The sequence below is a fragment of the Schistocerca americana genome, chromosome X (genome assembly GCF_021461395.2).
Source record: "Schistocerca americana isolate TAMUIC-IGC-003095 chromosome X, iqSchAmer2.1, whole genome shotgun sequence".
Taxonomy (NCBI): Eukaryota; Metazoa; Arthropoda; class Insecta; order Orthoptera; family Acrididae; genus Schistocerca; species Schistocerca americana.
The window spans coordinates 665,075,039-665,102,319 of NC_060130.1; the positions used below are offsets into that span (position 1 = coordinate 665,075,039).

Genomic DNA, 27,281 nt, shown 5'->3' on the forward strand with positions numbered 1-27,281 from the left:
AACTTTTGAGAGGGCTGTATCACAAGGCTTGGAGAAAAAGAAGAATTGTAAGAAAGCTGTACAGATGCAGAATGGTGACTTCAGGACTTTCAAAGAGAGTGGATCTCCAAAGGGAGAGTTTTAAATAAAACAAGAGGTTTAAAAGCCAATATTCTTACTATATTCCAGTACACTGTACACAGTCAGTTGTGTCCTGTGGTTGTAAACCAGACCACCAGCCCATCAGGTTGGTTGTGTCAGGTGTTGTTCGGTATTGGAACAAAGTCCATGAACCATCAAGAGAGAGAGGTGAGGAAAGATGTGGTTGCCTAAAAGAATGTCCATCTTTTGTCCATGCTCCAGCTGCATCTCACAACCAACACATAATTTTTCCCCCACACTCCCCATTGGTCACTCAGAAGTGGTGCATGGAGTTTTCAGTCTATTAACAAAGTTTGTTGTCTTCAGCCTGAAGACTGGCTTGATGTAGCTTTCCAAACTACTCTGTCCAGTACAAGCTTCTTCACCTGTGAATAATTACTGTAACCAACATCCTTTTGAGTCTCCTCAATGTTCCTCATCTCTTGTTGACCCTCTAAAATTTTTGTCTACACTTACTTCCAAAACCAAATTGGTTATCCCTTGATGTCTCAGATTGTGTCCTATCAACTGGTTTCTTCATTTAGTCAAGTTATGCCACAAATGTGTTGTCAATTCTATTGAGTACCTCCTCATTGGTTACATGATCTACCCATCTAATCTTCAGCAGTCCTCCATAGCTTTAATTCTCTTCTTGTCTAAACTGTTTATCATCCATGTTTCACTTCCATAAAAGGCTACATTCCAGACAAGTACCTTCAGAAAATATTTCGTAACACTAAAATCTCTCTGATGCTAACAATTTTTTTTGCAAACAGTTCTTGTCATTACCAGTCAACATTTTATGTCATAAGTTATTTTACTGCCCAAATACCAAAACCCATGTACTGCTTTTAGTGTCTCGTTTCCTAACCTAATTGCCGCAGCATTGCCTGATTTAATTCGGCTGTATGTTATTATCCCCCAGGGAGCTGGCCACTCTTTGACGGGTTCGTGCATGGCTACCACGGGACCCCAGCCTTTGCAGCATTTTTTCTCTTCTGTGCTGCATGTCTATCCTCTTGCTATTCTTTTTCCCCTCCGTTGGGTAACATGTCTGTGGTGTTATTGGGAATGTTCTGCATTGTCAGTCGCTGATGTAAGAACCGTCTCATCATTGTATTTCACTCCCTTTTCCTTTCTTTGTTTCCCTTCTCCTCTTGCACCTCTGCTTTGGTGTTTGAAGTTCTTCTTTTTCTTCTTCCTTCCTGTTCAATCCTGAAGGCTTTTCCACATGACTGAGACATAACAGGTGACTGGATAACGCGTAATTCCGTACCCCGGGTCGACAGGCAGGTCTAGGGAGGGGTGATTGCCTGATCTGCAACCTTCCCAAATTGCCGATTGGTCCCTCTGTCGGGTGTTTGGGAGGTGTGACCTGAGGTGTGAACAGTTACCTAAGGCAGGTGCGCCCCGTTATGGAGGGGACCCCAGTTGGAAGGGGCATGCAATCGGAGACACTGGCAATCATGGGGGATTTTCTCACAATGAGTCAGTCATCTTCATAATCAATGTGTACAAAGCATAAACATAATGAAGTTAATGATTCAAAGACCCTTCCTGCTGCACCATGGTTCCTCGTGATCTTGTGGGTCTGGGGGTCAGAATAGGCTCGAGGTATTCATGCCTGTCATAAGAGGTGACTAAAAGTAGTCTTACACCTTTCGGTCTTTATGTGATGGTCCGCTGTAGGGTTTGACCTCCATTTTTTCAAAATTTTCCCATAGAGCGAGCCAATTGGGGAAGGTCACCTTAAATGGTGCATTGTCCATTGTGTACCGAGACCTTCTGCATCCTGTGTTGACATGGATCTGCACTTCCGCTCATTTTCCAGCTGTTGGGCAAGGTCATCCTACTGGGTGCATATTTTTCTGTCAACTGTGCAGTATCGTTTTCTATGTTTGCAATGATAATAGACTTGGATGCTTGGTTGCACCTGATATCTAGCACGGTAGCCATGTACCCTGGTGGTTGTAGCCCCCTGACCACACAGGGATTGCTCTGCTGATGCCTGCACCATTAACTCCCCACGTATGCTGAGAAGTAGATGCCTGTCACCCTGGGGAAACAGGACTCCCGGCAATGGCCATCCTACCAGGTGGCCTTTACTGTGGCTGGGTGGTGCCTGTGGGGAGGGCTCCTGGTCGGAGTGGGTGGCTTCAGAGTGGATGACACGCGATGAAGCATAGTAAATCATCCCTTGCTGGTGGTCAAACACCAGCAGTCTCTAAGCTTTCATGGGCTCTATTCAACGCACAGAAGTACAGCCCCAAATCGTTCCCCTCCATCGCCACACTATGGGAGGAACGTCAGGCTAAGGATGGCAGCAGCTCTTATTCGCCCCAGTACCTTGTATGTTCGAGAGCTGATGGGGAATCTTTCATGACAATAAAGCCTCAGTTTTTTGTTGAGCATTTAGAGGACAAGTTTGGGGAGGTGGAGGGTTTGTCCAAAATGTGATCTGGGTCAGTCCTGATAAAAACAGCATCCACTGCCCAGTCATGGACTTTACATGCTTGTAAGAAGTTGGGGGATGTTTCTGTTGTCATCACACCACATAAGAGCTTAAATATGGTCAAAGCTATTAGCTTCCACAGGGACCTTCTTTTGCAGTCTGATGACGAGCTGTGCGTCAATTTGGAGCGGTGAGGTGTTCATTTCATCCGGCGCGCCCATCAGGGTCCGAGGGATAATCAGGTTGCCACCAGTGCTTTCATCTTGGCCTTCGAGGGTGACACTGTACCCGAGAAGGTCAAGGTGATGGTCTACCACTGTGATGTAAAGCCCTACATACTCTCCCAATGCGGTACTTTAAATGCTGGAAGTTCAGCCATATGTCTTCCTGCTATACTTCCAGCATCACATGTCAAGATTGTGGACGTCCATCACATCCCAATAATCCATGTGCCCTGCCTCCCATCTGTGTCAACTGCGGAGAGCACCATTCGCCTTGCTTGCCTGACTGGAGGATTCTCCAGAAAGAAAGGAAAATTATGGAGTACAAGACCCTGGGCCGACTGACCTACACTGAGGCTAAGTGGAAATTAGAATGCCTACATCCTGTACGTATGATATCGTCTTTTGCTGCCACTACAACAGTTCTAGTCCCATCAGCTCTGCCAAACTCGGTCACCTCTCAGAGCCAGAAGACTACACCTGCCCCCTTGACGGTGGGGGGCACTCCCCTCTCTGTTGCTCCTGCATCACCTACTTCAGGAGCAACATCCCCCCAACCATCTGGGATATCAGTCCCCACTTCTGCTCCGGAGAATCTTAAGTCTTCTTCAGCTCCTCTCACTAGGAAGGCGGTACCTTGGATCCCTCCCTTCCGAGGTTTCTGCTAGTGGGAAAGATTTCACCCACCAGTGGCTGAAGAGCCCAAAAGTAGATGGTTGTGGGGCTTCGTGGTCATCCTCAGTCCCGGAGACTGAATCAGTGAAGTCCTCCCAGCCAGGGAAACCCAAAGAGCAGCAAGAGAAATCCAAAAAGATGATCCCCAAGACCAGGGAGTTGCGGTGGCACCCACACCACCGCTACCTACAAGCTCATCATCTGGGGATAAGGTGGAGATTCTGGCATCCGCTGAGAACCTGTATCTCACCAGATCCTCAGACACAATGGATATAGACTGCTCAGGCAATAAGTCGGTGGCAGCAGGTGACATCATTCTCCAGTTTAATTGTGGCGGTTTTTTTCCATCGCCTGGCTGAGCTACGGCAACTGTTAAGCTTTACATCTGCTTTCTGCATTGCCCTCCAGAAACATGGTTCCCAGCGATGTGGACCCCTGCCCCCCACGGCTATAAGGGATATTACAGGAACCATAGCGACTATAATCGAGTGTCAGGTGGAGTTTGTGTCTGTCCTGAACTCGATATGTAGTGAACCTGTGCCTCTTCAAACTCCTCTTGAAGCTGTGGCTTTCAGAATGATGACACAGGAAATAACTGTCTGCAGTGTATAATCGCCTCCAGATGGTGCAGTACCCCTGAACATATTGACTGCACTGATTGACCAACTCCCTAAACCTTTCCTACTTTTGGGAGACTTCAACACCAATAACCCCATGTGGGGTGACACCATACTTACTGGCCGAGGCAGAGATGTCGAAAATTTACTGTCTCATTTCAACCTCTGCCTCTTAAATACTGGGGCCGCCACACATTTCAGTGTGGATCATGGTAGTTACCCAGCCATTGATTTATCAATTTTCAGCCCATGACTTCTCCCATCTATCCACTGGAGAGCACATGACGACCTGTGTGGTAGTGACCACTTCCCCATTTTCCTGCCACTGCCCCAGCATCAGGTCCACGGACACCTGTCCAGATGCCCTTGCATCTCTTCGCCATGATTTTCAGCTTCCTTCTTTGTCCTGTCTCCCACATTCCCTCCCAACACCCCCCTTGGTTAGTTCCTTGGCACCAGATTCGGATGGATCTCCGCCGAGGTCCGAAAGATTATGTTCCCCCATTGGTGTTCCGTTGTGTTCTCCACTGAATGTTATGGGAGTTTCGGGATGCTGTTGTTTTTTACACCGATGGCTCTAAATCTGCTGATCATGTGGGGATATGCCTTCACATCCTCTGTTGGCATGGAAAATCATCTCGTGCCAACTGCATGAGGGGTGTTTACTACAGAATTGATGGCAGTTTCTCAGGCCCTTACCTTTATTATACAGTCCCAACACAACAACGTTTTGTTATGTATGGACTCAATGAGTGGCCTTCAGGCTATTGACCGGTGTTTTTCCTGCCATCCCTTGGTCTCGGCCATCCATGACCGTCTCACTGATCTTCACCATGCTGCTTGTTCCGTTGACTTCCTTTGGGTCCCTGGCCATGTGGGTATCCCAGGTAATGAGCTTGCTGATCGTTTGGCTGAGGGAGCAATCACTTACCCCCCTTCTCTGTAACCTCTCCTGCGGCGCATTTGCGGCTTCATTTCAAATTCCACTGCGCACAGTCATGTGCCAACTCTTGGGAGGCTACCTCCCTGTTTAATAACTTCGTGCACTTAAGGTGACACCTGTCCCGTGGCGTTCTTCCTTCTGCCTCTCCCGAAAGGACTCAACTACCCTGTGTCGTCTCTGCTTCGGCCATACCAGGCTGACCCATAGTTTTCTTTTGCGTAATGAGCCACCCCCACTTTGTGGTTGTGGAGCCTTCCAGTCAGTAGCCCACATTTTGGTGGAATTCCCCCTTCTTTTCGCTCTGCATACTAAGTACAGACTTCCCCGTACTGTACCTTTAATATTGGCAGATGGTTCCCGGATGGTTGAACTGGTTCTCAGTTTCCTCTGTGAAAGTGGTTTCTATTTCCAGTTCTAAGGTTTTTAATCTCCCTCTAGAGTAGGGGCAGGGCGGTGAGGGTTGGGGTGTTTCCCACTGTAAGCTGTGTTTGGGGATTCCTGACTCCCCTCCCTGGCCAAGATCCTCTTTTCTCTCCCTTTTACTCTGTTTTAATCACTTTTTAGATTTGGTTAGTCTCCTTTTACAATACGCAGTTTTACATTCTAGCGGTTGAACGCTTTTGAATAGCAGGTGGTCTTGCCTGTACTGCATCAGAGGTGGGATATTTCCTGCCTCTAGCATATCCTTGGGGTTGCCCACTTGCTGACTTCCCTCCTTTTGTTTTCACCATTGACAACACGACTGCACTTTTACATGGTCCCCCCTCCCCGTTATGACTCTTCTGAGACGTAAATCCGTCCGAATGGACCACCTTTGAAATGAAAGACTGATGACCTTGCTGTTTGGTCCCTTCAACCCCAATCACCCAACCTGCACCATGATGACCTACTTATCTCGGAGCTGTGCCCGGCTGACAGTGGCCCATATCTTGGTGAGCTGTCCTTCTTTGGCTGCCCTGCGATTGATTCTTCAGTTACCGGACTCATTGCCATTAATTTTAGCTGACAATGCTTCATCGGCAAATTTAGTTTTACATTTTATATGTGACGATGGGTTTTATCATTCTATATAAGTTTTTGCATATGTCCTTTGTCCCTTTGTGTTCTCCACTCTAATGCTTTTAAGCTGGATGTTTTAATGTGTTGCAGAGTGACTGGCTTTTTCTTTTTATTCTCGTGGTTGGCCAGCCACAGTCATCTGCTCTCTTGTTTTGTTTTTATCTGTCCTACCTGTTTCCTGCTTCTCTCTGTAGTTTTCTTTTCCTGTTTTGTCCATAGTAGTGTTGGTTGTCCTTCTGTTGTTCTTCTGATTCTTCCAGTCTCCTGTTATTGTGCTGTTTGTCTCCTTTCTTTTCTTCTTTCCCTTGTGTAATTATTTTAGTGGGAACAAGGCATGATGATCTCACAATTCAATTTGGTCCCTTCCCCCCCCCCCCCCCCCCCCTTTGAACCAACCAATCTGTGTACCATTATAGATTTTCTTGTATGGAATTTTGTGGAAAAACAGCCAGTCTCGAACAGTGTCATATGGGGACGGACATATGATAATATAGTGTGGACATGAAATGAATTAAGACAAGCTAAAATCAAGTATTTGATATCGTACTTGGTAAAGTGTTGGCTTATAATGTTAGATCAGCTACATTTTATAGCATTGATTTCCATTCTGTTGATTTCATAATACTTTTGTTTTGTCAGGTTTCCAACAATAGATTAAACACACACCACAATAAAATGTAGAACTACATTGTTGGTGTTGCTGTTATATTATATCTTCAATTATACAGGTTTAAGTAATTTTAAGGAAATTGTTTACAAGTACGATTGTACCAAGTATGTCATGCATGCAGTATACTAATTAATGTGATACTTTTTTTCTAATTATTTTTCAGTTGACTCAAAAGCAATAGACCAATCAGGAGCAATTCCAGATAAAATTTTAGAGAGTCTGAAGTCATTAGGTCTATTTGGACAACAAATTCCTGTTGAATTTGGTGGCCTTGGTCTGAATGCAACCGAGTACGCTCGGCTCGGAGAAGTCATAGCTCTTGATGGCTCCATAGCTGTCACACTTGCAGCACATCAAGCAATTGGCTTGAAGGTAACATACTTCGCTGACATTTATAAATATTTTCATGCTATCTATGCCAATTTCCTAAATGATATAAGATACAAAACCGCACAATTCCACAGTGAGGCATAGCTACCCACCTTACATGTAAATTATAAGCAGTGAACCTGCAGAGGGAACTGCAATGAAGTTTAAAGTTTTGAATTTACATTTTTGTCAAAATGCTACTACAAGAGACATAAATGCAAATTGTTACATGTATTTGCTGTATGGATTAAGAAGGTATGAGTGAAGCTGTGATCCTTGGTAATGGTAGGAGAGCTCAGAACATAGTAGAGAGAATATGACACAGGATAGAGAAGATAGAGTTGGAAAAGTATCAAATGATAATTCAGAGTTGATTTTAAATAAAGTAAAAAGAGAAATCATCTTTCAGCACAGTGGAGGCAGAATAGATGGTGAAATATCCTAGTTAGAGGGAAGAGCATGGTGAGAAGAAATTAACAATATGGTGAGAAGGGATGTGAATTATAACTTAGAAAACAGGTAGTAAAAACAGATAGGCTAAGAAATAGTCACTAGACATAGGTCCAAGTTAAAATATAAATAATTAATGAAAGAAGAAAAGTGAAATGTGAGTACATAAGTGAGGCAAAAAATACTACATAAAATGTAAGACATGCTGAGCAGTGGGCAGACATGCATGGTGTGAAACTGGATGGTCGTCCTGGCATTTGGCCACTGTCTGACACTAACCATTCATATGGCGTGGCAGCATATTTGTGGTCATACTCACATAGAAAACAAGGCAGAGGTTATGATGATGGTAGTGTAAAATGTGGCTGCTTTCACAGGTCATCCTGCATCTCACTGCATAGGTATTATCAGAGATGGGGTTAAATAAGGGTCTGATGGACATATGTATAGCACATGTCTTGCATCTGGGTATTCCACAGGGATGTGACCCATACATAGTTCAGGAGGTGGGAATGGTTGGGACATAGCGACTGACGAGAATTCTGCATTGAGCGGTTGCTGAATACCAATTTTTGGGAGGAGTGAAAGGATGTTCAGTAGAATGTTTCTCATTTCATGTCATGACAAGAGTTAGTCAAAGCTGATGGAAAACATGATTCAGTTGTTCTTTTCCCATGTGGTATTGAGCTGTGTGGCTGATTGTCAACATGTGCAATCATCTGATTGAAACCAGATGGGGTGGTTAGTTTCTGTCTGCAAAAGCATTGGCTAAAATTTTAGCATATTGGGAGAAGGTGATCTGCTTGCCAGGACACACAGGATCCATCAGTGGCTGCAGTGTATGGAAGGGTTTGTTTGATGTTGAATTGGTGGCAGTGGTTGAAGTGGAAGTGTTGTTGGCTTTTGATAGGTTTAAAGTGAAAAAGGGATCCTTGTGGAGTCATCAGGAAGGTGGCAGTCAACAACTAGGAATGTAGGGAGTAAGCTACACATACTGCCTGGGTTGTGCCAAATGGCAAACACCTCATGGAATTCTACCAGTTCAGCATCATATAGTTTCCCAAGCTGGAAGCAGGTAAGTACTGTTAGTTTTCTGTAACCATAAGCTCTATGCATACTTCAGAAAAACCATATGTCATGCTGTTGAAACATGACTTTCATCCATTCACTCATTGACTAGTGTGGTGGGGCAGTTGACAGCAGCAAAACAAAATCCAAAGTTTCAGAATAATGATTTAAGAAATCATTCATGCAGGAGAATCATATGAACATACTGTCATTTGACCATCAAACGGATTCCTGTATGGACGACTTAGTAATAAACGTCCCTGTTATAGAAAGAAAGAAAGAAATATATATATATATATGTCGCCAGGTGTGGCTGAAATCCCGGATCAGTTTTACAAAGAGCACGCTATACCAATGGCGCTATACTTAGGTTGCATTTATCATGAATCTCTCAACCAGCACAAAGTTCCAAGTGACTGGAAAAAAAACCCACAGATGACTCTTGTACATTAGAAGCGAAAAAGAATGGACCAGCAAAATTATAGTGAAATATCCCTAATGTAGGTCTGCTGCAGAATCCTTGAACATATTCTCAGTTTTAATATAACAGATTTTCCTGAGACCGAGAAGCTTTTGTCCACGAAGCAGCATGGTTTTAGAAAGTATTGCCCATGCAAAACTCTGCTTGCCCTTTTCTCACGTGATATACTGCAAACTATAGATAGAGGGCAACAGACAGATTCCATATTTGTAGATTTCCAGAAAGCATTTTACACGGTACCCCACTGCAAACTGTTAACAAAGGTATGAACATAGGGAGTAGGCTCCCAGATATGTGAGGCATCCAAAGACTTAATAGAACCCAGTATGTTGGCCTCAACAGTGAGTTTTCATCACAGACAATGGAATTGTCATGAGTGCCCCAGGGAAATGTGAAAGGACTGCTATTATTTTCTGTACACATAAACGATCCGGCGGACATGGTGGGCAGCAGTTTATGGTTGTTTGCTAATGATGCTGTGGTGTACAGGAAGATGTCCAAGGTGAGTGACTGTAGGAGGATACAAAATTATTTATGCAAAAATTCCTAGTCAGAGTGATGAATGACAGCTACCTCTAAATGTAGAAAAATGTAAGTTAATGCAGATGAGTAGGAAAAGCAACCTCGTAATGTTTGAATATGGTATTAGTAGTGTCCTGCTTGACACTGTCACATTATTTAAATTTCTGGGCATAACGTTGCCGAGCAATATGAAATGGAATGAGCATGTGAGGATTGTGGTAGGAAAAGCAAATGGTCGACTTTATTTTATCGGGAGAATTCTGGGGTGGTTCACCTTTAAAGGAGACTGCATATAGAACACTGCTCGAGTGTTTGGATCAGATTAAAGGAACACTTCAAAGCCATTCAGAGGCCAGCTGCTAGATTTGTTACTGGTAGTTTCTAACAACAAGCGTTACAGAGATGCTTCGAGAACTCAAATGGGAATCCCTGGAGGGGAGGTGATGTTCTTTTAAAGGGAAACTATTGAGAAAATTTAGATAACCATCATATTAAGTTGACTGCAGATGATTCTACTGCTGCCAACATGCATTTTGCATAAGAATCATGAAGGTAAGGTACAAGAAATTAGAGCTCATTTCGAGACATTAGAAAGTCATTTTTCCCTCTCTCCATTTGTGAATGGAACAAGAAAGGAAATGACTAGTAATGGTATGGGGTACCTTCTGCCAAGCACTTAGGTGGAATTCAGAGTATGTATGTAGATGTAGATGTTATAGAGAGTGGGGATATTTGCTTGGTTGCAACAATGCTAAAAACCTGTGGAGGGGGAAAATTTTTAACTTGAAAGTGTGCTAAATACTGCTCGTATTAAACTGATGATCTGTAAGAAAGTGTATACAAAAGTCTCATTATGCTGGAAGGTGACATTGGGTCTTTTGAAAAAGTATCTTTTGTATTCAAAAGCACTGTCAGATCAGAAAACCAGTGTAGGAATAGAACATTTATCATAGGAACATCTCTCACCGAGTTACAAAAGGTGAAACAGTTTGGTGAATATTCAGGATCTGTGAAACTTCACAACTCTCTGAACTCAGCAGGGGGCTGTACCACATAGAAGTCTCATGAGGATTGTTATCCAAAAAAGTTGAAAGTGAATGGAAAGGAAGTGGTGTTGATATGAGTAACTTAATGAAGCAGGTGAATGGTGAGGTAGAGAAAGCCGCTGTATTTCTACTCACTGTCGGTATATCAGTGGTACCAAAATACATCAAAACTGGTTTTTTGTGTGTTAAGGTGCAATCATATGCCAGACTGAAGGTGTATTGAGTGCCAACACTGTAACATGTGGTGGATGTGACAAAGTGGCACACCAACCTGAAACACCATGGTCAGTGAAACTACTTCTCCTTCTTCTTCTTCTTCTTCGTGAAATGTATCTGCTTATGCAGGTCATTCACAAAGACTCTTCCAAGTTTCTTTTCTCCCACAGTCTATAAGTTAGAATCTCCATCCATTGCAGTCCTTTTTTCTCTCCATCTTGTTTGTGGTCATTCAGATTGTGTCCATTCTAGGGCTCTTCTCAGAAGTCTTTCTGATCCCACTCTTTTAATGTGGCCAAACCTTTTAAGCCTATTACTCTCTGTAGTTTCTTTTAGGTGCTTGATCTGCAGGGTTTGTAATATTGTTTCATTTCTTATCCTGTACCTTCTTGTTTTGTCCACAATCCTTCATAGAAAGTGCACCTCTGTTGCTTGTATTCTGCTCAGATCTTTTTGTCAAAGTCCAACATTCTGATCTATAGATCAAAATTGGCGGATAATGCCTCATAAATCATGATCTTTGCTTTGGCAGGTATTTTCAAATTTCTAATTATATTCGATACACAACTATTCTGCATAAAATGTGCTGTGAATCAAGCAGTTTGCTTTCATGAGTGTTTGGCATTCGTTGAAGAAAATAAAATTCAGGAAATCAAGCTCACACAATGAATCACTTATATTGAATTGAAAAATATCAATCAGGTGATAAAACCACCAGTATGTCAACTGAAATTTGCTGCTGTTGCTTAAAAAAATATATAAATGTATAATATCCCTACAAAAACATCTGTGTAAGCTGGATCAAGTGACGATGTTTGCAAATGCCCTTTCCAGCACACACTTGCTTTTAAGCCAGTCTTACCTACGAGATCATTCACAAACACAGAAGATACGAGTGAGCGAAAGACTGTTATATCTTCCATACCAACTGAAACAGAAAAATCAGAAATTGTGTCTGTCAGGCTGCCTGTTTCAAAACTGAAATATTAAACTGGAAAAGGGCACAGAACCAGAAATCCTGGACTAAAACCTTTAGCCCACATTGACTTCATTTCAACTACTATGTCATGCTAGTCTATCAGCAGAGTCTATAGGTCTTCAAAGTATCTATAATGAAAATAGCTTTAGAAGCCAAAAGACAGAGAAAAACTTCATATGCTAAAATGGCTCCCATACTGCAATGGATCATTAATGAGATTAGGGACCTTGTGGAGGAGTTAAGATATTTAGCACAAGGAAGATCCCTGTGCCTTTGCTTCCAAGAGACACATTTTAAAGAAACTGGCACCACTGTTGTGGTGCAACCCTAGTAAAGAGTGGGTTGCAGGTGGTATTTGTGGTGTCACCGCCAGACACCACACTTGCTAGGTGGTAGCCTTTAAATCGGCCGCGGTCCGCTAGTATACGATGGACCCGCGTGTCGCCACTGTCAGTGATTGCAGACCGAGCGCCGCCACATGGCAGGTCTAGAGACACTTCCTAGCGCTCGCCCCAGTTGTACAGCCGACTTTGCTAGCGATGGTTCACTGACAAATTACGCTCTCATTTGCCGAGACGATAGTTAGCATAGCCTTCAGCTACGTCATTTGCTACGACCTAGCAAGGTGCCATTATCATTTGCTATTTATCTTGTGATACATGTACTGTCAGACCATTATGGATTAAAGTTAAGTATTCCAGCAGCTACGTATTATTTTTACTGGACTCAACTCCTTTAACTGTTCCAGACCTCACGCCAGCCTGCGTGAGCTTAAACGCGTGCCTTTCGGCTACCAATCATAGTGGCTTGGCTGTCTTGCCAAGTCACAACAGTATTGCCATCTTTATAAATGACAAATGCCACAAATCATCTCTTTTCCCAAACATCATAATATTCCTTTACATCTAAAATCTTTATTTTCTAAAATTCTAACTGTGGAGTTGATATGGGATAAAATTGCTCAAGATGTGTGTGAACTGATGCAATACTGTCTACAATCAAGTCATTTTAAATATAAAGGAGAATTTTATGAATAATCTCATTGTGTTGCTATGCATTCACCGTTGTAGCCAGTAGCAACTGACGTTTTTATGGAGCACTTCAAGCAACAGTCAGTGAACAATGTGCCACTAAAGCCTTCTTTTGAGTCTGCTATGTGGATTTGTTATAAGTGACACAGTAAAGAAAAATAAAAAAAATTCAACAATTTCTTAAATGACATTCTTTTCAAAATTCAACTTCACATTGTAATACGTTTGTTCCAGTCTCTTTAGTTTGTTAATGCATTTTTTGCGTCTATTGAGTTTGGTGGCTTTACTGAGAGAACATGCTTCATTATGAAATACACCTGACCATGTATCTAATAGGAACAAGTGTCTCTTACATTTCTTAAGTACTGAAGTTATACAGTTGAAAATGGAAAATGTCACCTTCAAATAACAATAGCAAAAGTCAAGTTACTTCGTTTTACTGTCCCTGCAGCATCTACCGGTAACACCCTTCCCTTACAGTGCCTAAACTCATTCAGTCTTCTGTGAACAGTTTAGCTTGTTTTACATTCATACTGAAGTAACTATTGCTACCTTGCATATACACCTTAAGCAGTTAATTACTGATCACAGAAGCCCTTTTCATTTACATTCTACTATCAATATTTTTCTCCATTAATATTACTGATTCACAAACATGATAGTGGTTCAATCTTAATCTCATAACTTATAACTGAATTACTCGCTTTTCTACTGTGAACTGACATAACACTTTTAACTCCTAAGTACACCTTCGTGCTCCATGATGCAGCCCAATAACCATTTTACTGCACACTCCAATACAGTGAATGACTACTATCACTGGGATATTGTTACCATTACACTGCCAGGCAATGCTCTCTCCATGGAAAACTTTTGCTCAGTTTCAAAATTTCCAGACACCAGTGATAAGTAAGGAGTAAAAGATCAGTATGTTATGACATCAAAGATAGCACTATTTCTTACAGCCTTGGAGATAGCATGTGAAGCTAGTCTTCTGTTCTTAGATGTGTTGGTCTATAGAAGATCTGACAGTTTTCTAGGAAATAGTGTATAGAAAGCCTACAAACAGAAATAGGTATTTAGGTACATACAATACACATTACCACCCAACCCAGAAGTAAGCAATGGTCAATACTCTGTGTGCCTGCCATATCAGTAACAATAACAGCTTCAAATCAAAACTGTATTTCTTAAAGGAGACACTGAAGGGTAATGGCTGTGATAAGTTTTCCATAGATAGGGTGTTCAAACAAAGTAATATTAATTATGCTGATAATAAGAATGAGGAACCACTATTGCACTCTGTAAGGTTACCATTTGTTTCTGGAGTATGATTCACTATGTCACTGTAGCATCTACACCAGTCTTCTGGACAGCTGTAATGACTGCCTGTATGTGGGTTGAATGACTGGTGCTTTTCTGCAACTGGGAACAGGCAAGTATGCATGAGGAGGTCGAAGTGCAGGCCTTCTGTTCAGAATCTGTCTTTTTGCCTGATAAGGGCAAAGTGCCATTATATAACTAAGAAGAGCAAGAAGAGATTATTGCAACACTTCCTGAGGTACTTTCTTTGGAAAAATGTTATGAAGGCAACATTTTTCAGTCAGTACAAAATAAGACTTTTTCCAACACAAAATGTACACACGTGATCACCTGCACACTGCAGAAGTCTGTGAAGCAGTGTGCAGCATACAGCAAAATGTATGCACGGTATTCGGAAATTCCTTTAACAAACTTCTAGGACTTGGAGAGGAGAGTGAGTAGATAATATTTTGAAACCAAACCCATGTCTGGAAACATACCATTTCTGTGCTACAACTATTTGAAAACATGTTAGTAATGCTACCGAGGTGAAAAGGGTATGCGATGGATTGGATGTTGTGGAGAACGATCTTGATAAAGATGACGAGCAGCTCTTTCATTACTGTAAACTTCGCCATTCAGAAGGATCATATTGGTGTATTCTGCAAATCTGTGCTTGCTCAAACATTCACAGACATGTGAATGAGGCTCAAACCAGGTCAGAGAGGTAGGATACATGTTAAATGAAATCCGATCTGACATAATCACTCCCCATCGTGACAACCCTGTTGCATACCTACCTAGCAAACATGTTTTCTAATGGCTGTAGCATGGAAACAGTAAATTTCCGGACATGGTCTCCTATTCAGAATATTACTAAAAGTCCTAGAAGTTTCTAACATGAGATTCTGAACACCCTGTATAGTGGAAACTGAGAAAACAATTAAAAATATAGTAAAGAGCACTAACACCATGCATATTTAAAACAAAATGTGGAGTGTGTGGTGGCAGAACATCAGGACAACCACTGCCAGGATGTAGATTTTAGTAATGTACGAATGCTAGCCAAAGAATGTAACATCTATAAAAGGAAAGTCCAAGACATGGTTGAGATCTCTAAGAACAAAAGTAATTTCAATAAATAGGACAGCTACAGGATTTTGACTTCGTGTCGTCTTGCCATCAAGTATGTAAATACCCAGCCTAACAAATACCAAGATGCCACCTCTGCAGCACAACGATAATATTTTGGTAAACATTCCTCCTCTCTTTCTCAGTTGGTTGCTATGGAATACCTATGGAACAGCAATGGTCCATGAACAGCAGTTGAAAAAAAATTATCCAGTTACTTCACTTCTACAGAACAAATGCAGGAAAACTCCTTTTTAAAAAAAGTGAATACAACACTAGTCTTAGACAGTTAACAGCTTATCAGCAACACTGGAAGATCCTGAAGGTGGTCTCAGCAGAGGAGTCATAACTTCACACTATGAAGAAAAAATTTGAAGAGAAATATGACACACCTGATAACCTAGATGATTTTACCATCAGTGACAATAGCCACAAAAGCATGTAGACTTACAAAGTTGCTATTTTAATTCATGTTCCAAGTAAAGTGACAGTGTAGGTGATCTGTGCCCTCTGAAAATTGGGCAGAACATACATTTCAGTACTGCTACAGGTCCATTCTCTACCATTGATCTAGCCTTTGTTCTCCAGTCCATGCACACACTACTGCATTATTTCCTGGTCTTTATACTCTACCAGACCCAACAGTGCTCATAAGAAAGCCACAAAGTTATGTGCTTGGCAAGACAAATTTGACACCATATAGCCAGTTGGTTGTGTTAGAATGTAGAAACTGTGTCCAGAAATCTGTGAAACAAATCATTAGCTTGAGACACCAGTGTAGCATCTATACCAAAGTCTTCTGGACAACTATGATGACAGCCTGTATGTTGGTTGAATGACTGATGTTGTTCTGCAGTTGGGAGCAGGCAAGTGCACATGTGGAGGTTGAAGTGTAGGCAATCTTAGCCTTTCTGGATGATTGTGGGGGTGGGATGCGAAGTGTCATTATATAATTAAGTAGAGGGAGAAGAGATTGTTGCAGCACTTCCTTAGCTCCATCAGCCATTGCACTAAACCAACAAGTATCGGAAGCTGTTGGGATGATTTCAGTGGAGAAAGGTGGTGTACCATACTAATGCTGCAATGAAGTATGAGAACATCATGACTGACAACAGAGACTTTACAGAAACAGTGACAGAGAATTTAACTCAAATCACTGCCATTGCTAGCCAGGATTCTGCATCCTGTATCCACAGAGTGATTGTTGAGAAGTACAAATGGGGCTGCACTATGCAACAAGGCTTCAGGTCATGACAAAATCCTTTGAAGCATGTTGCAATACCTCACTAAATATAAGAAAGAAATCCTCCCAAAAATTTTTAATGTTACTGTCATTCTTTTAAGCTCCCTGATTGTAAAATGGGCGACACCATTTAAAATTTTTGTGTTTGCGGGCCCTTTGGCCCTCACTTTTGATGATAAACTTATGTGGTTGCCATACCTGAGGAATCTGAGGACTTATTTCCTTAAAGATTGTACACTACTGGCCATTAAAATTGCTACACCAAGAAGAAATGAAGATGATAAATGGGTATTCATTGGACAAATATATTATACTAGAACTGACATGTGATTACATTTTCATGCAATTTGGGTGCATAGATCTTGAGAAATCAGTACCCAGAACAACCACCTCTGGCCGTAATAACGGCCTTGATACGCCTGGGCATTGAGTCAAACAGAGCTTGGATGGTGTGCACAGGTACAGCAGCCCATGCAGCTTCAACACACTACCACAGTTCATCAAGAGTAGTGACTGGCGTATTGTGATGAGCCAGTTGCTCTGCCATCATTGACCAGATGTTTTCAATTGGTGAGAGATCTGGAGAACGTGCTGGCCAGGGCAGCAGTCGAACATTTTCTGTATCGAGAAAGGCCCGTACAGTACCTGCAACATGCGGTCGTGCATTATCCTGCTGGAATGTAGGGTTTCGCAGGTATCTAATGAAGGGTAGAGCCATGGGTCGTAACACATCTGAAATGTAACGTGCACTGTTCAAAGTGCCGTCAATGCGAACAAGAGGTGACCGAGATGTGTAACCAATGGCATCCCATACCATCACGCCGGGTGATACGCCAGTATGGCAATGACGAATACACACTTCCAATGTGCGTTCACCATGATGTCGCCAAACACGGATGTGACCATCATGATGCTGTAAACAGTACCTGGATTCATCCGAAAAAATGACATTTTGCCATTCATGCTCCCGGGTTCGTCGTTGAGTACACCATCGCAGTTGAGTACACCATTGCAGGCGCTCCTGTCTGTGATGCAGCATCAAGGGAAACCGCAGCCATGGTCTCCGAGCTGATAGTCCATGCTGCTGCAAACGTCGTCGAACTGTTCATGCAGATGGTTGTTGTCTTGCAAATGTCCCCATCTGTTGACTCAGGGATCGAGACGTGGCTGCACGATCTGTTACAGCCATGCAGATAAGATGCCTGATGACTGATAGTGATACGAGGCTGTTGGGATCCAGCACAGGATTCCGTATTACACTCCTGAACCCACCGATTCCATATTCTGCTAACAGTCATTGGATCTCAACCAACACGAGCAGCAGCGTCGCGATACGATAAACCACAATTGCGGTAGGCTACAATCCGACTTATATCAAAGTCGGAAACGTGATGGTACACATTTCTCAACCTTACACGAGACATCACAACAACGTTTCACCAGGCAACACCGGTCAACTGCTGTTTGTGTATGAGAAATCGGTTGGAAACTTTCCTCATGTCAGCACGTTGTAGGTGTCGCCACCAGTGCCAACCTTGTGTGAATGCTCTGAAAAGCTAATCATTTGCATATCACAGCATCTTCTTCCTGTCGGTTAAATTTCGCATCTGTAGCACGTCATCTTCGTGGTTTAGCAATTTTAATGGCCATTAGTGTGATATCTGAAAATGTATTGCACATAGAACTTAGAAATCATACCCCACACATACATGTCTGCATCCTTGCATCATTAACTTATTCTGCTGCCTAATGGTTTAGACAGGTTTACTAATCAAAGCTTTCGTGTAATAATTATTTTGTCACCCCCGTCTACTTGGCACTATTAGTGTCCAGCTGAGTACACAAAATGAAATTTGCAAAGACTTTATGCCCTGGTATCTACATGTCCCCTGTTTACCATCCTCGCCAGCTGTGCAGTGAAATTGCACTGCAGCACTACACATTCATATGCCAGCTGCCAAAGTTTACAATTTTGCATTTTCCGTCAATACCTGTGCGAATATAAAGTTTGTGATCAATTCCTCATTGTGCATCACTTTCTAAGTGTACATGGTATATAAATATAGAGAGAGATATATAGGGTGATTCGAAAAAAAAGAACAGATTTCAAACCGAGTGAGGTGGTGCAGTGGTTAGTTCACTGGACTCGCATTCGGGAGAATGACTGTTCGAACCAGCATCTGGCCACCCTGATTTAGGTTTTCCATGATTTCCCTAAATCATTCTAGGCAAATGTCAGGATGGTTCTTTTGAAAGGGAATGGCCGACTCCCTTCCCCATTCATCCGTAATCCGATGGGACCGATGACTTCGCTGTTTGGTCCCCTCCCACAAATCAATCAACCAACCAACCAACAGATTTCAGTTGTTTATTACAAGGAAACTTTGAAAGATAGGAACACATTGTGCATGTCACTGAATAGTGTTTACACAGACACTATACCACACACTCAACATGAGCACCACACGTTGCTCCAGAAACATCGAAGCAGTAGTCCATTTTATTTCACGCATGAATCAGCAGGTACCTGTTTATTGAATCAACAGCTTCAACAATTCAATTTCTCAGCTTTTGAAGTGTAGCTGCCATAAGTAAGACAAAGACTCTGTCTTCTATGTACCCCACAGAATTGCGAGGTATGAAGTCTGGTGACCTGGCAGGCCAAAAGCAATGAACAAGATCTTGTTGTCCACCTCTTTCAATCCAATGTTATAGAATGATAAGATAATGTCACACATCAAGGTGAAAGTGAGGTGGGGTGCCGTCATGCATAAAAATGAAACTGGAGTCTTGATAAAGTTGAGGAAACAACGAATTTTGCAGCATGTTGAGGTATGACATTCCTGTCACAGTTTCCTCAAAAAAAAAAAAAAAAAAAAAAAAAAACACCTTTCAGTTTCAGTGGGTCTTTCATGTCTGACGACGATTCCAAGATTTTGTGACAACCCCCCCCCCCCCCTCCCCCCAAAGTCTTACACTGTATTGGTTCTCTGTACTTGGTAAATGAAATGTTGATTCATGTGAAAAGATGAGTCATTCAGAATAAGTATTCTCTGCCATATCCTGGAGAATTTGAATGCAATATTTGTAACTTCTGGTATGATCACTGGGATGCTGTTGCTGCAATAACTGCAACTTGTAAGGCTTCATATACAGGTGTCATATCAGAATGCACCACACTGTTGTTTGAGGAAGTTGAAGTTCCTCGCCTGCCAGACTTGTGGACTTCTGAGAACTCCACGTAAATGCATTTCAGATACACTCAATGTTTTCAACAGACATGTGTGGCTTACCAGTGCTGTCCCCTTTGCATATGCAACCAGCTTCCAAGAATTTTGTATGCTAATCATAAATCTGCGTCTGCAGCAGTGGCTTCTCACTAAATCGATGGTGGAAGGCACTTTGCACTTGAAAGATGGATTGATTTCATGCAAATTGCCACATACAAAATGATCTCTTGTGCCATAGTTGGCATGTTGCTACAACCAACCAACAATGAAGTTGTGTTAAAACTTTCAACCTTCCTCTATCCAGAAACATGTGTTTCTATCTCTCATAGTTTGTAATAAACAATTGAAATCTCTTCTTTCTTTTTTTCTTTTTGAATCAGCTGGTATATATAGTACATTAAGGGGAAATGCAGTTGACAATCTCGAAAAGCTCTTACCCAATTTACTTCATATTTCAACGTGATATTCTGACAAACATTGTTACGGACATAGGCTACATTTGTTTTTATAAGGAAATGTAGTTAACAAAAATCTCAAACTTCTTGACTGATTGATGATGATCTAATAAATATTTGGACAGACTTAAGCTATATAGGAGAAACATTTTTAGCAAAAATCTCTGTTGCTTCTAGACTGATTTACTTTAAATTGTTATGTAATATTCTAGTAAACATCTGGATGGACATAGGCTACATATTCCTTCAATATATATAGTACGTAATAGGGGAAAGCTGTTAGCAAGTTTCAAAACATGCTTGACCAACTTATTTAAAATTTTTATTCAATACACTAATAAACATTCAGACGAACATATGATGTATTTTTTTAAACAACAATGTAGAGATTTCCTGTTAAAACAAACCACCAGAAAGAAAATGTTGTGCTGTGAAAATGTGCAGCTATGTTTCCTTTCTTGCAGTCAATTTTAACTATGATACGAGGGCATTTAAACCAGCCGACAAATTGTTCCTGCCGTATATATGTTTTCTATGTATAAAAAAATGTAAATAAAAATTAAATACACAGCTATGTGCTGTTTCGTTTCCTTCCTTGCAGTCTGTTTTAACAGAAAACAAGGAAGTTGTGTTTGTGGCTTATCAGCGTATGATTAGAATACTGCTACTGAATCTGAATCATCTGAATGTGATCCTACTCATTTGCAGATTAAACCTGTATGACACACTATCATTGAAGCTACTATCCTCACAGATCCAGCAGCAGGAGAGGTCTCTCATATCACGTATACTGATGATCCTAACCAGTTCACCCATTCATTTTAAGTGACCTCAATTCCCAATCAAGGTTTCATTGGCAATAACAATAAACAAGGCCCAAAGTCAGAGAGAGAGGGGAAGGAGAGGAGATTCACAGAGAGGGGGAGCAAATGGACATGGAGAAAAGGGGGGGGAGACATGGAGAGGGAGAAAAGGGGGGATGGACAAAGGGAAGGGGGGGGGAGGAGGAGTAGATAGACAGAGAGGAAGGAGGCTGTGATGAGGCTGGGAGAGGGGGGAAGGATAACAATATGGACAAAGAGAGGGGGAGGAGGAGATGGTCAGAGGGGTGGGGGTTGGGGGGGGGGGGGGGAGATTGGGACGTATATCCAATTCCCATACAACTTTCAGTAACTGAAAGGCATTGTCAGGTTCACTAATGTTATATAGAATCCAGGAACATAGTCCCATAGGGTGTTGGTATATCATTCACATTAATATCAGAGATAGGTTAAGAAATGGAAAAAATATATGGCATTGCTGGAGAACCAATAATGTTGAAAAATAATGCCATTATTGAAACTGTTATATCACATGACGTAAAACATGAGTACAAGATACTGAAACCTCAGGCTCTGTTATGTGGTAATAATGGTGTAAAATGCCTGGGCATTTATAAGTTGGGGCAAATGCCCAGAATAAATGCCTGGGCATTTGTGCATTTTGAAGATTAATTGATAAGTGGGGCTTATAAAAAAAATTTAAGCTGATATTTGTATTGGAGAAGGTGTTTTGCAACACTCATTCCTAGGTGATTGGGAAACCAAGATGAAAAAGCTGCTTGAGAGTTAGGGGAGAGTTATTAGCAGAAATAAATTGAACCATAAACATAACTTTCTACATCTTTAATGATGTCAATTATTGGGGTAATACATAATAAAAAAAGAAAAAACACTAAAATTTAAACACAATTTTTGAAATAAAGTATAGTTTATAGTAAGTAGCTAGCCTGTAGGCTAAATTTTTTACTTGCTACAGATTGCAATTCCACGATTCCAAGAATTGCCAATTTTTTAGAAATCGACTAGTATTGCAATAAAACGATTGCAGCAGCTTAGGCATTGATTCTTCCTTATTAAATCTTTTTTATATTAGTGTGTTCATTTTATTATCACAGAAGTGCAGTCATGTGAACGTAGATAAAGAAAGGGGCAATATAGAAAACTATAGTCTGTCTCAAATATCACTACATCTGATGATAAAGCATTTTTCCCTTCTTTTTTTTTCATTTTTTTTTTTTTTCAGTGAAAACAGTTTAATCTTCAAGAATACAGTTATCATCAAGAAACACATGCCAGCTGTTCAATACATTCAGTAATAATTTTGCTATCAGTAATCATTCTTCAATAATATTCAGAGATTTGACACGGATTATAAAGAGTGTTACATTAAAAAGCGATAATATAAGGACAATGTTTTTGATACCAGCTTATTGCGCGAGCACGTGTGTGTGTGTGTGTGCGCGTGTGTGAGAGTGAGAGAGAAATGATAGCTTCACCCTTCCATTCTTTGTAATAAAGGCAATGAATGATGTACATAGGGTTATGTGTAAACATTTATTAACTTTTAATGTCAGGAGTATTGTCCCATCCCTTATTTTGATTGGTGAATTATACATTTTAACAGCAAAAACTTAAAAAGTTTTTGATGACTGCACTGCACAAAGCTTAATGCCTTGCCTGGGCCCTTGCCTGGGCCTGTTGATGACTGGAAACATGTTGCGTGGTCGGACGAGTCTGATTTCAAATTGTATCGAGCGAGTGGACATGGACATGTGTGGGTATGGAGATAACCTCAGGAATCCATGGACCCTGCATGTCAGCAGGGAAGTGTGGGAGCTGGTGGAGGCTCTGTAATGGTGTGGGGTGTGTACAGTTGGAATGATCGGGTACCCCTGATACATCTAGAACAATTCTGACAGATGACACATGCATAAGCATCCTGTCTGATCACATGCATTCATTCATGTCCATTGTGCAGTCTGATGGCTTGAGCAGTTCCAGCAGGACACCCCACAAGTCCGGAATTGGTAGAGTGGCTCCAGAAACACTCTTCTGAGTTTAAACACTTCTACTGGGTACAAAACTCCCGAGAAATGAGCATTATTGAGCATATCTGGGTTGCCTTGCAACTTTCTGTTCAGAAGAGATCTCCACTCACTTCTACACTTACAGACTTACGGACAGACCTGCAGGATTCATGGTGTCAGTTCCCTCCAGTGCTACTTCAGACATTAGTCCCTGCCCCGTCATGTTGTGGCACTTCTGCGTGCTCGTGGGGGCCCTACATGATATTAGGCAGTACCAGTTTCTTTGGCTGTTCAGTGTATAAAAAACTGCAAGAGACAGCCACGGGGCGTTGCCTAGCTGGTACCTTGGCTAACATTTTTATAGATCACATAAATTGTGACGTATTGAGCAGCAAGGTAGAATTAATGAAGAATATGAAGTATTATAAAAGGTATTTTGATGATACTATATTGCTGATGAATGGAAATGACGATGTTCAAGAATTATACACCTCATTTAATAGTGCACACTCCATCTTGAAATTCACTGTAAAAAAGGAAAAAGAGGTATAAGAGCAACTTCCTTGATCTACAAATTTCTAAAGTAGAAAAAAAATATGTCTTAAACATTTTTAGGAAATCAACCACAACTATTATCATCATGCCATCCATTCAGATATAAAGATACATATTTTCATGCCATGATAGAAAGGCTACATAGAATACCAATGTCTTTAGACAATTTTAATGAATAATTGGACACACTTGGATATGTACCTTTAGCTAATGGGTATAATGGTGAAACAGAAATCAAGAAATCACCCTTGTAAAAGATAATAATAACAATAAAACTAAATATGTATCTGTCCTGTATGTGGGAAAAATTTCTGATACTATTAATCAAATATTTAGAAACAGTGATGTCAGAATAATGTTTCAGATAAAGAACGACATGAAAACTAGGCTCCAGAACAGCTTAAAACAGAAGTCAGCATGTGATCAGGCACATGTATACAGATTAGATTGTGACCAATATGATTAAGTTCTACATTGGGCAGACAGGCAGAAAATTAAATATCAGATTTCAGCAACATTCCCGCCTTTCTGGTTACTCAGCCTTGAGTGTGCATGTCTTCTGTACATAAAATAGGCAATATATAAAATAACATGAAGCTGATACACAAGACTAGTAAAATTTAAGATGTGAATTTACTAGAGGAGACTGAGATTTTCTGCAACTTCAAGCAACAACCTGACAATAATTTGAATGAATAGAAAGATTTAGGGAATAAAAGTTTTTTTGTAAACGTTACTGAGGTTCCACAATTAAAATGATTAACTTTCTAACCTTTCTGGCTCCTGATGTGTAAGCCTTTTGCAGCCAGTGTCTAAGGGGATTTAGATTCATACCGTCATACTCAAAAAAAGTTAAATTGTTTTTGTTGTAACTGTGACCAGGACGGTCGCAGGGTAGCAATGACGGAAGGCGCGGCGGGACCCGCAGAAAGGCCCGCGAACAACAACACAACGAAAGAGGGCGGACACGACCAACGAAGGACAGAACGAATACAACAAGACAGAACAACAGAGTCACAAGGAAACAAATATGTCCACTTGAACATGAACCAGGAAGTAAGCAGTCTAGTGCAAAGCGAGGTGTAAAGTGACGTAAGCGAGATCAGACTGAATGGCTGAGCGAGAGGCCGGCGCTTAAGTACACTATCGGAGGTGCCGCTATTGGCCGCTGGGACCACGTGTTCCACTGTGGCGCCCCCACACTAAAAGCAGCCTTGGAGGCGTGTGCCGCCACAGTTTATGGTGCAGAGACCTCTATGGGTCTTCGACATCCATGACATCTGGGACAGATTTATATTCCGCGGCGCACGGTACCAGATCCCTCCCCCCTGAAACTTGCGCGTAGGGGCAGAAACACCCCAGACGGTGCCAAGGTGGGCGACAGTGGGAAGAGGAACTGGGCGTATCAACCGCTAGTGGCGGGGAGGAAGGGACGACCGAGGTATCCTTGACAGCCGATCCAGAGTCCAGGGCAGGGGAGGGAGCTGCCGATCCACCTGGAGGCGAAGAGGGCCAGCGGCAGGCCTGCGGGGAGACAGCAACCGGGGGCTGGGATGGTGACTCGAGGATCACGTCCGTACCCGAAGAAGGTAGGGAAAGAGGTGGGGGTGTGAGGCCCGAGGCCCGAGACAGCACGAGGGCAGAGCTGATTATGATGGTGCCGCTCCAACCCTTTCAACGTCTGCACCGATATGACACGCTGCCCATGGGCTGCGACGACCGTGGCGGGTGTCCAACCTGCCTTGCGCCCGTACTCACGGGCCCATACGGCCGCGCCAGGGGCTTACCACTGCGAGGGCCAGGAGTGAGGGCGGGAGGAGGATGGCATCAGCAAATGGAGCAGGGTCCGCGGCTGGCGCCCATGAAGGAGCTCTGCCAGACTGTGACCGTCAATTGGTGTAGTGTGATAGGTGCTCAAAAACAGGGTGAGGGCCGACGTGGTTGGAGATGTTTCTACCGCCTTAGTCAACTGGTGTTTAAAAGTGCGGACAAGCCTCTCCGCTGCGCATTTGGATGAAGGGTGGAATGGGGGGCTACGGATATGCTTGATACCGTTGGCCTGAAAGGAATCGTGGAAGGAGGAAGCTGTGAATTGGGGGCCATTATCGGAGACCAATGTGTGAGGCAGGCCCTCAATGGCGAGAACCTGGGCCAGGGCCGTGAGAGTAGCCTCCGTGGTGGTAGACACCATTCGGACAACATATGGGTATTTGGAGTAGGTATCAACGATGAGCAACCACATGGACCCCAAAAATGGGCCCGCTAAATCGATATGGATGCCATCCCAAGGCCGGCGAGGCACAGGCCAGGGTGCAAACGACTGAGGGGGGGCTTGCCTGGTGACGCACACAGACAGTACAACCACGGACCAGGCTCTCAATATCGCCATCGATGCCAGGCCAATACACATGCCGGTGAGCCAAAACTTTAATACGGGACATGCTCCAGTGCCCGCAGTGTAACAAACTGAGCAACCGAAGCCGCAATTCTAGAGGGATGGCCACCCGGTGGGCATCTGACTCCGTGAGCAACAGAAGGACACCATCGACCACAGAGAACTTGTGGGACAGGTGGCGCCAGGGGCTGAAATCGGACTGCATCCGACAAGTGACATAGGACGGCCACCCATGGACCACGTAGTTGAGAACCTTCCGCAAGACAGGGTCGTGGCGGGTAGCCGCAGCAACGTCAGCAGCCATAAGAGGAAGACCGTCCAGCGCATCCCGGTGGGCAGAATCAGTGTGAAGGCAGAGGACCTCCTGTTGGTCAAAGGCAGGATCAGGACCTGCTGGGAGACGTGACAAAGCATCCGCATTAGCAGGGTGGGCGGTGGGCTTACACTGGATGGTGTAAGCGTAATTACGTAAAAACAATGCCCAGCGCTGGAGACATTACGCCGTTCACTCGGGAAGGTGAGAGTAGGGTCCGAAAAGTGTAACTAAGGGTTTATGGTCCGTCAGGAGGGTGAACTTTGCCCCAAAGAGATAGGAATGAAATTTTTGGACGGCAAACACGATCGCCAGACCCTTCTTTCCAATCTGGGAGTAGTTCCGTTTTGCTGGGGTCAACGTCTTAGAGGCATACGCGATGGGCTGTTCAGAGCCATCAGCATCCCGGTGCGTGAGGACGGGCCCAATGCTGTATGCCGACGCATCAGCTACCACAACCAAGGGGTGGTCCGGAGAGAAGGGAGTAAGGCAAGGGGCGGACTTCAGCATCGCCTTTAAGTGGAGAAAAGCCTGATCACAGGTAGGAGTCCAAACAAAAGGTACCCCTTTGCGATGCAAGTGATTGAGGGGTTGAGCAATGGAGGCAGCCTGGGGCAAGAACTTTAAGTAATAAGTAACCTTGCCCAGAAACACCTACAGTTCTGATAAGTCCTTGGGACGAGGAAGGGCCTCAGTGGTCGCGACATTATGACCCGAATGGCGAATGCCATCATTGCTAAGCCAGTGGCCCAAGTATTCCACTTCCGGTTGAATTAAACAGCACTTGTCCAGCTGACAGCATAGACCAGCAGACTGCAGAGCGTGAAATAAGGTGCTGAGGTTTTGCAAATGTTCCTGGCGGGAGCACCCGGTGACCAAGATGTCATCCA

General features: G+C 42.7%; 1 protein-coding gene across 1 annotated transcript in view; it reads left to right on the top strand.

Annotated features, from left to right (window-relative positions):
- Positions 1 to 27,281, top strand: part of LOC124556577 (complex I assembly factor ACAD9, mitochondrial-like) — a 103,396-nt gene that overhangs the window by 37,995 nt on the left and 38,120 nt on the right. Inside the window, exon 2 of the mRNA XM_047130535.1 lies at positions 6,921 to 7,129. Coding sequence (XP_046986491.1) covers positions 6,921 to 7,129 — 209 coding nt within the window. The remainder of the gene's footprint in view (positions 1 to 6,920; positions 7,130 to 27,281) is intronic.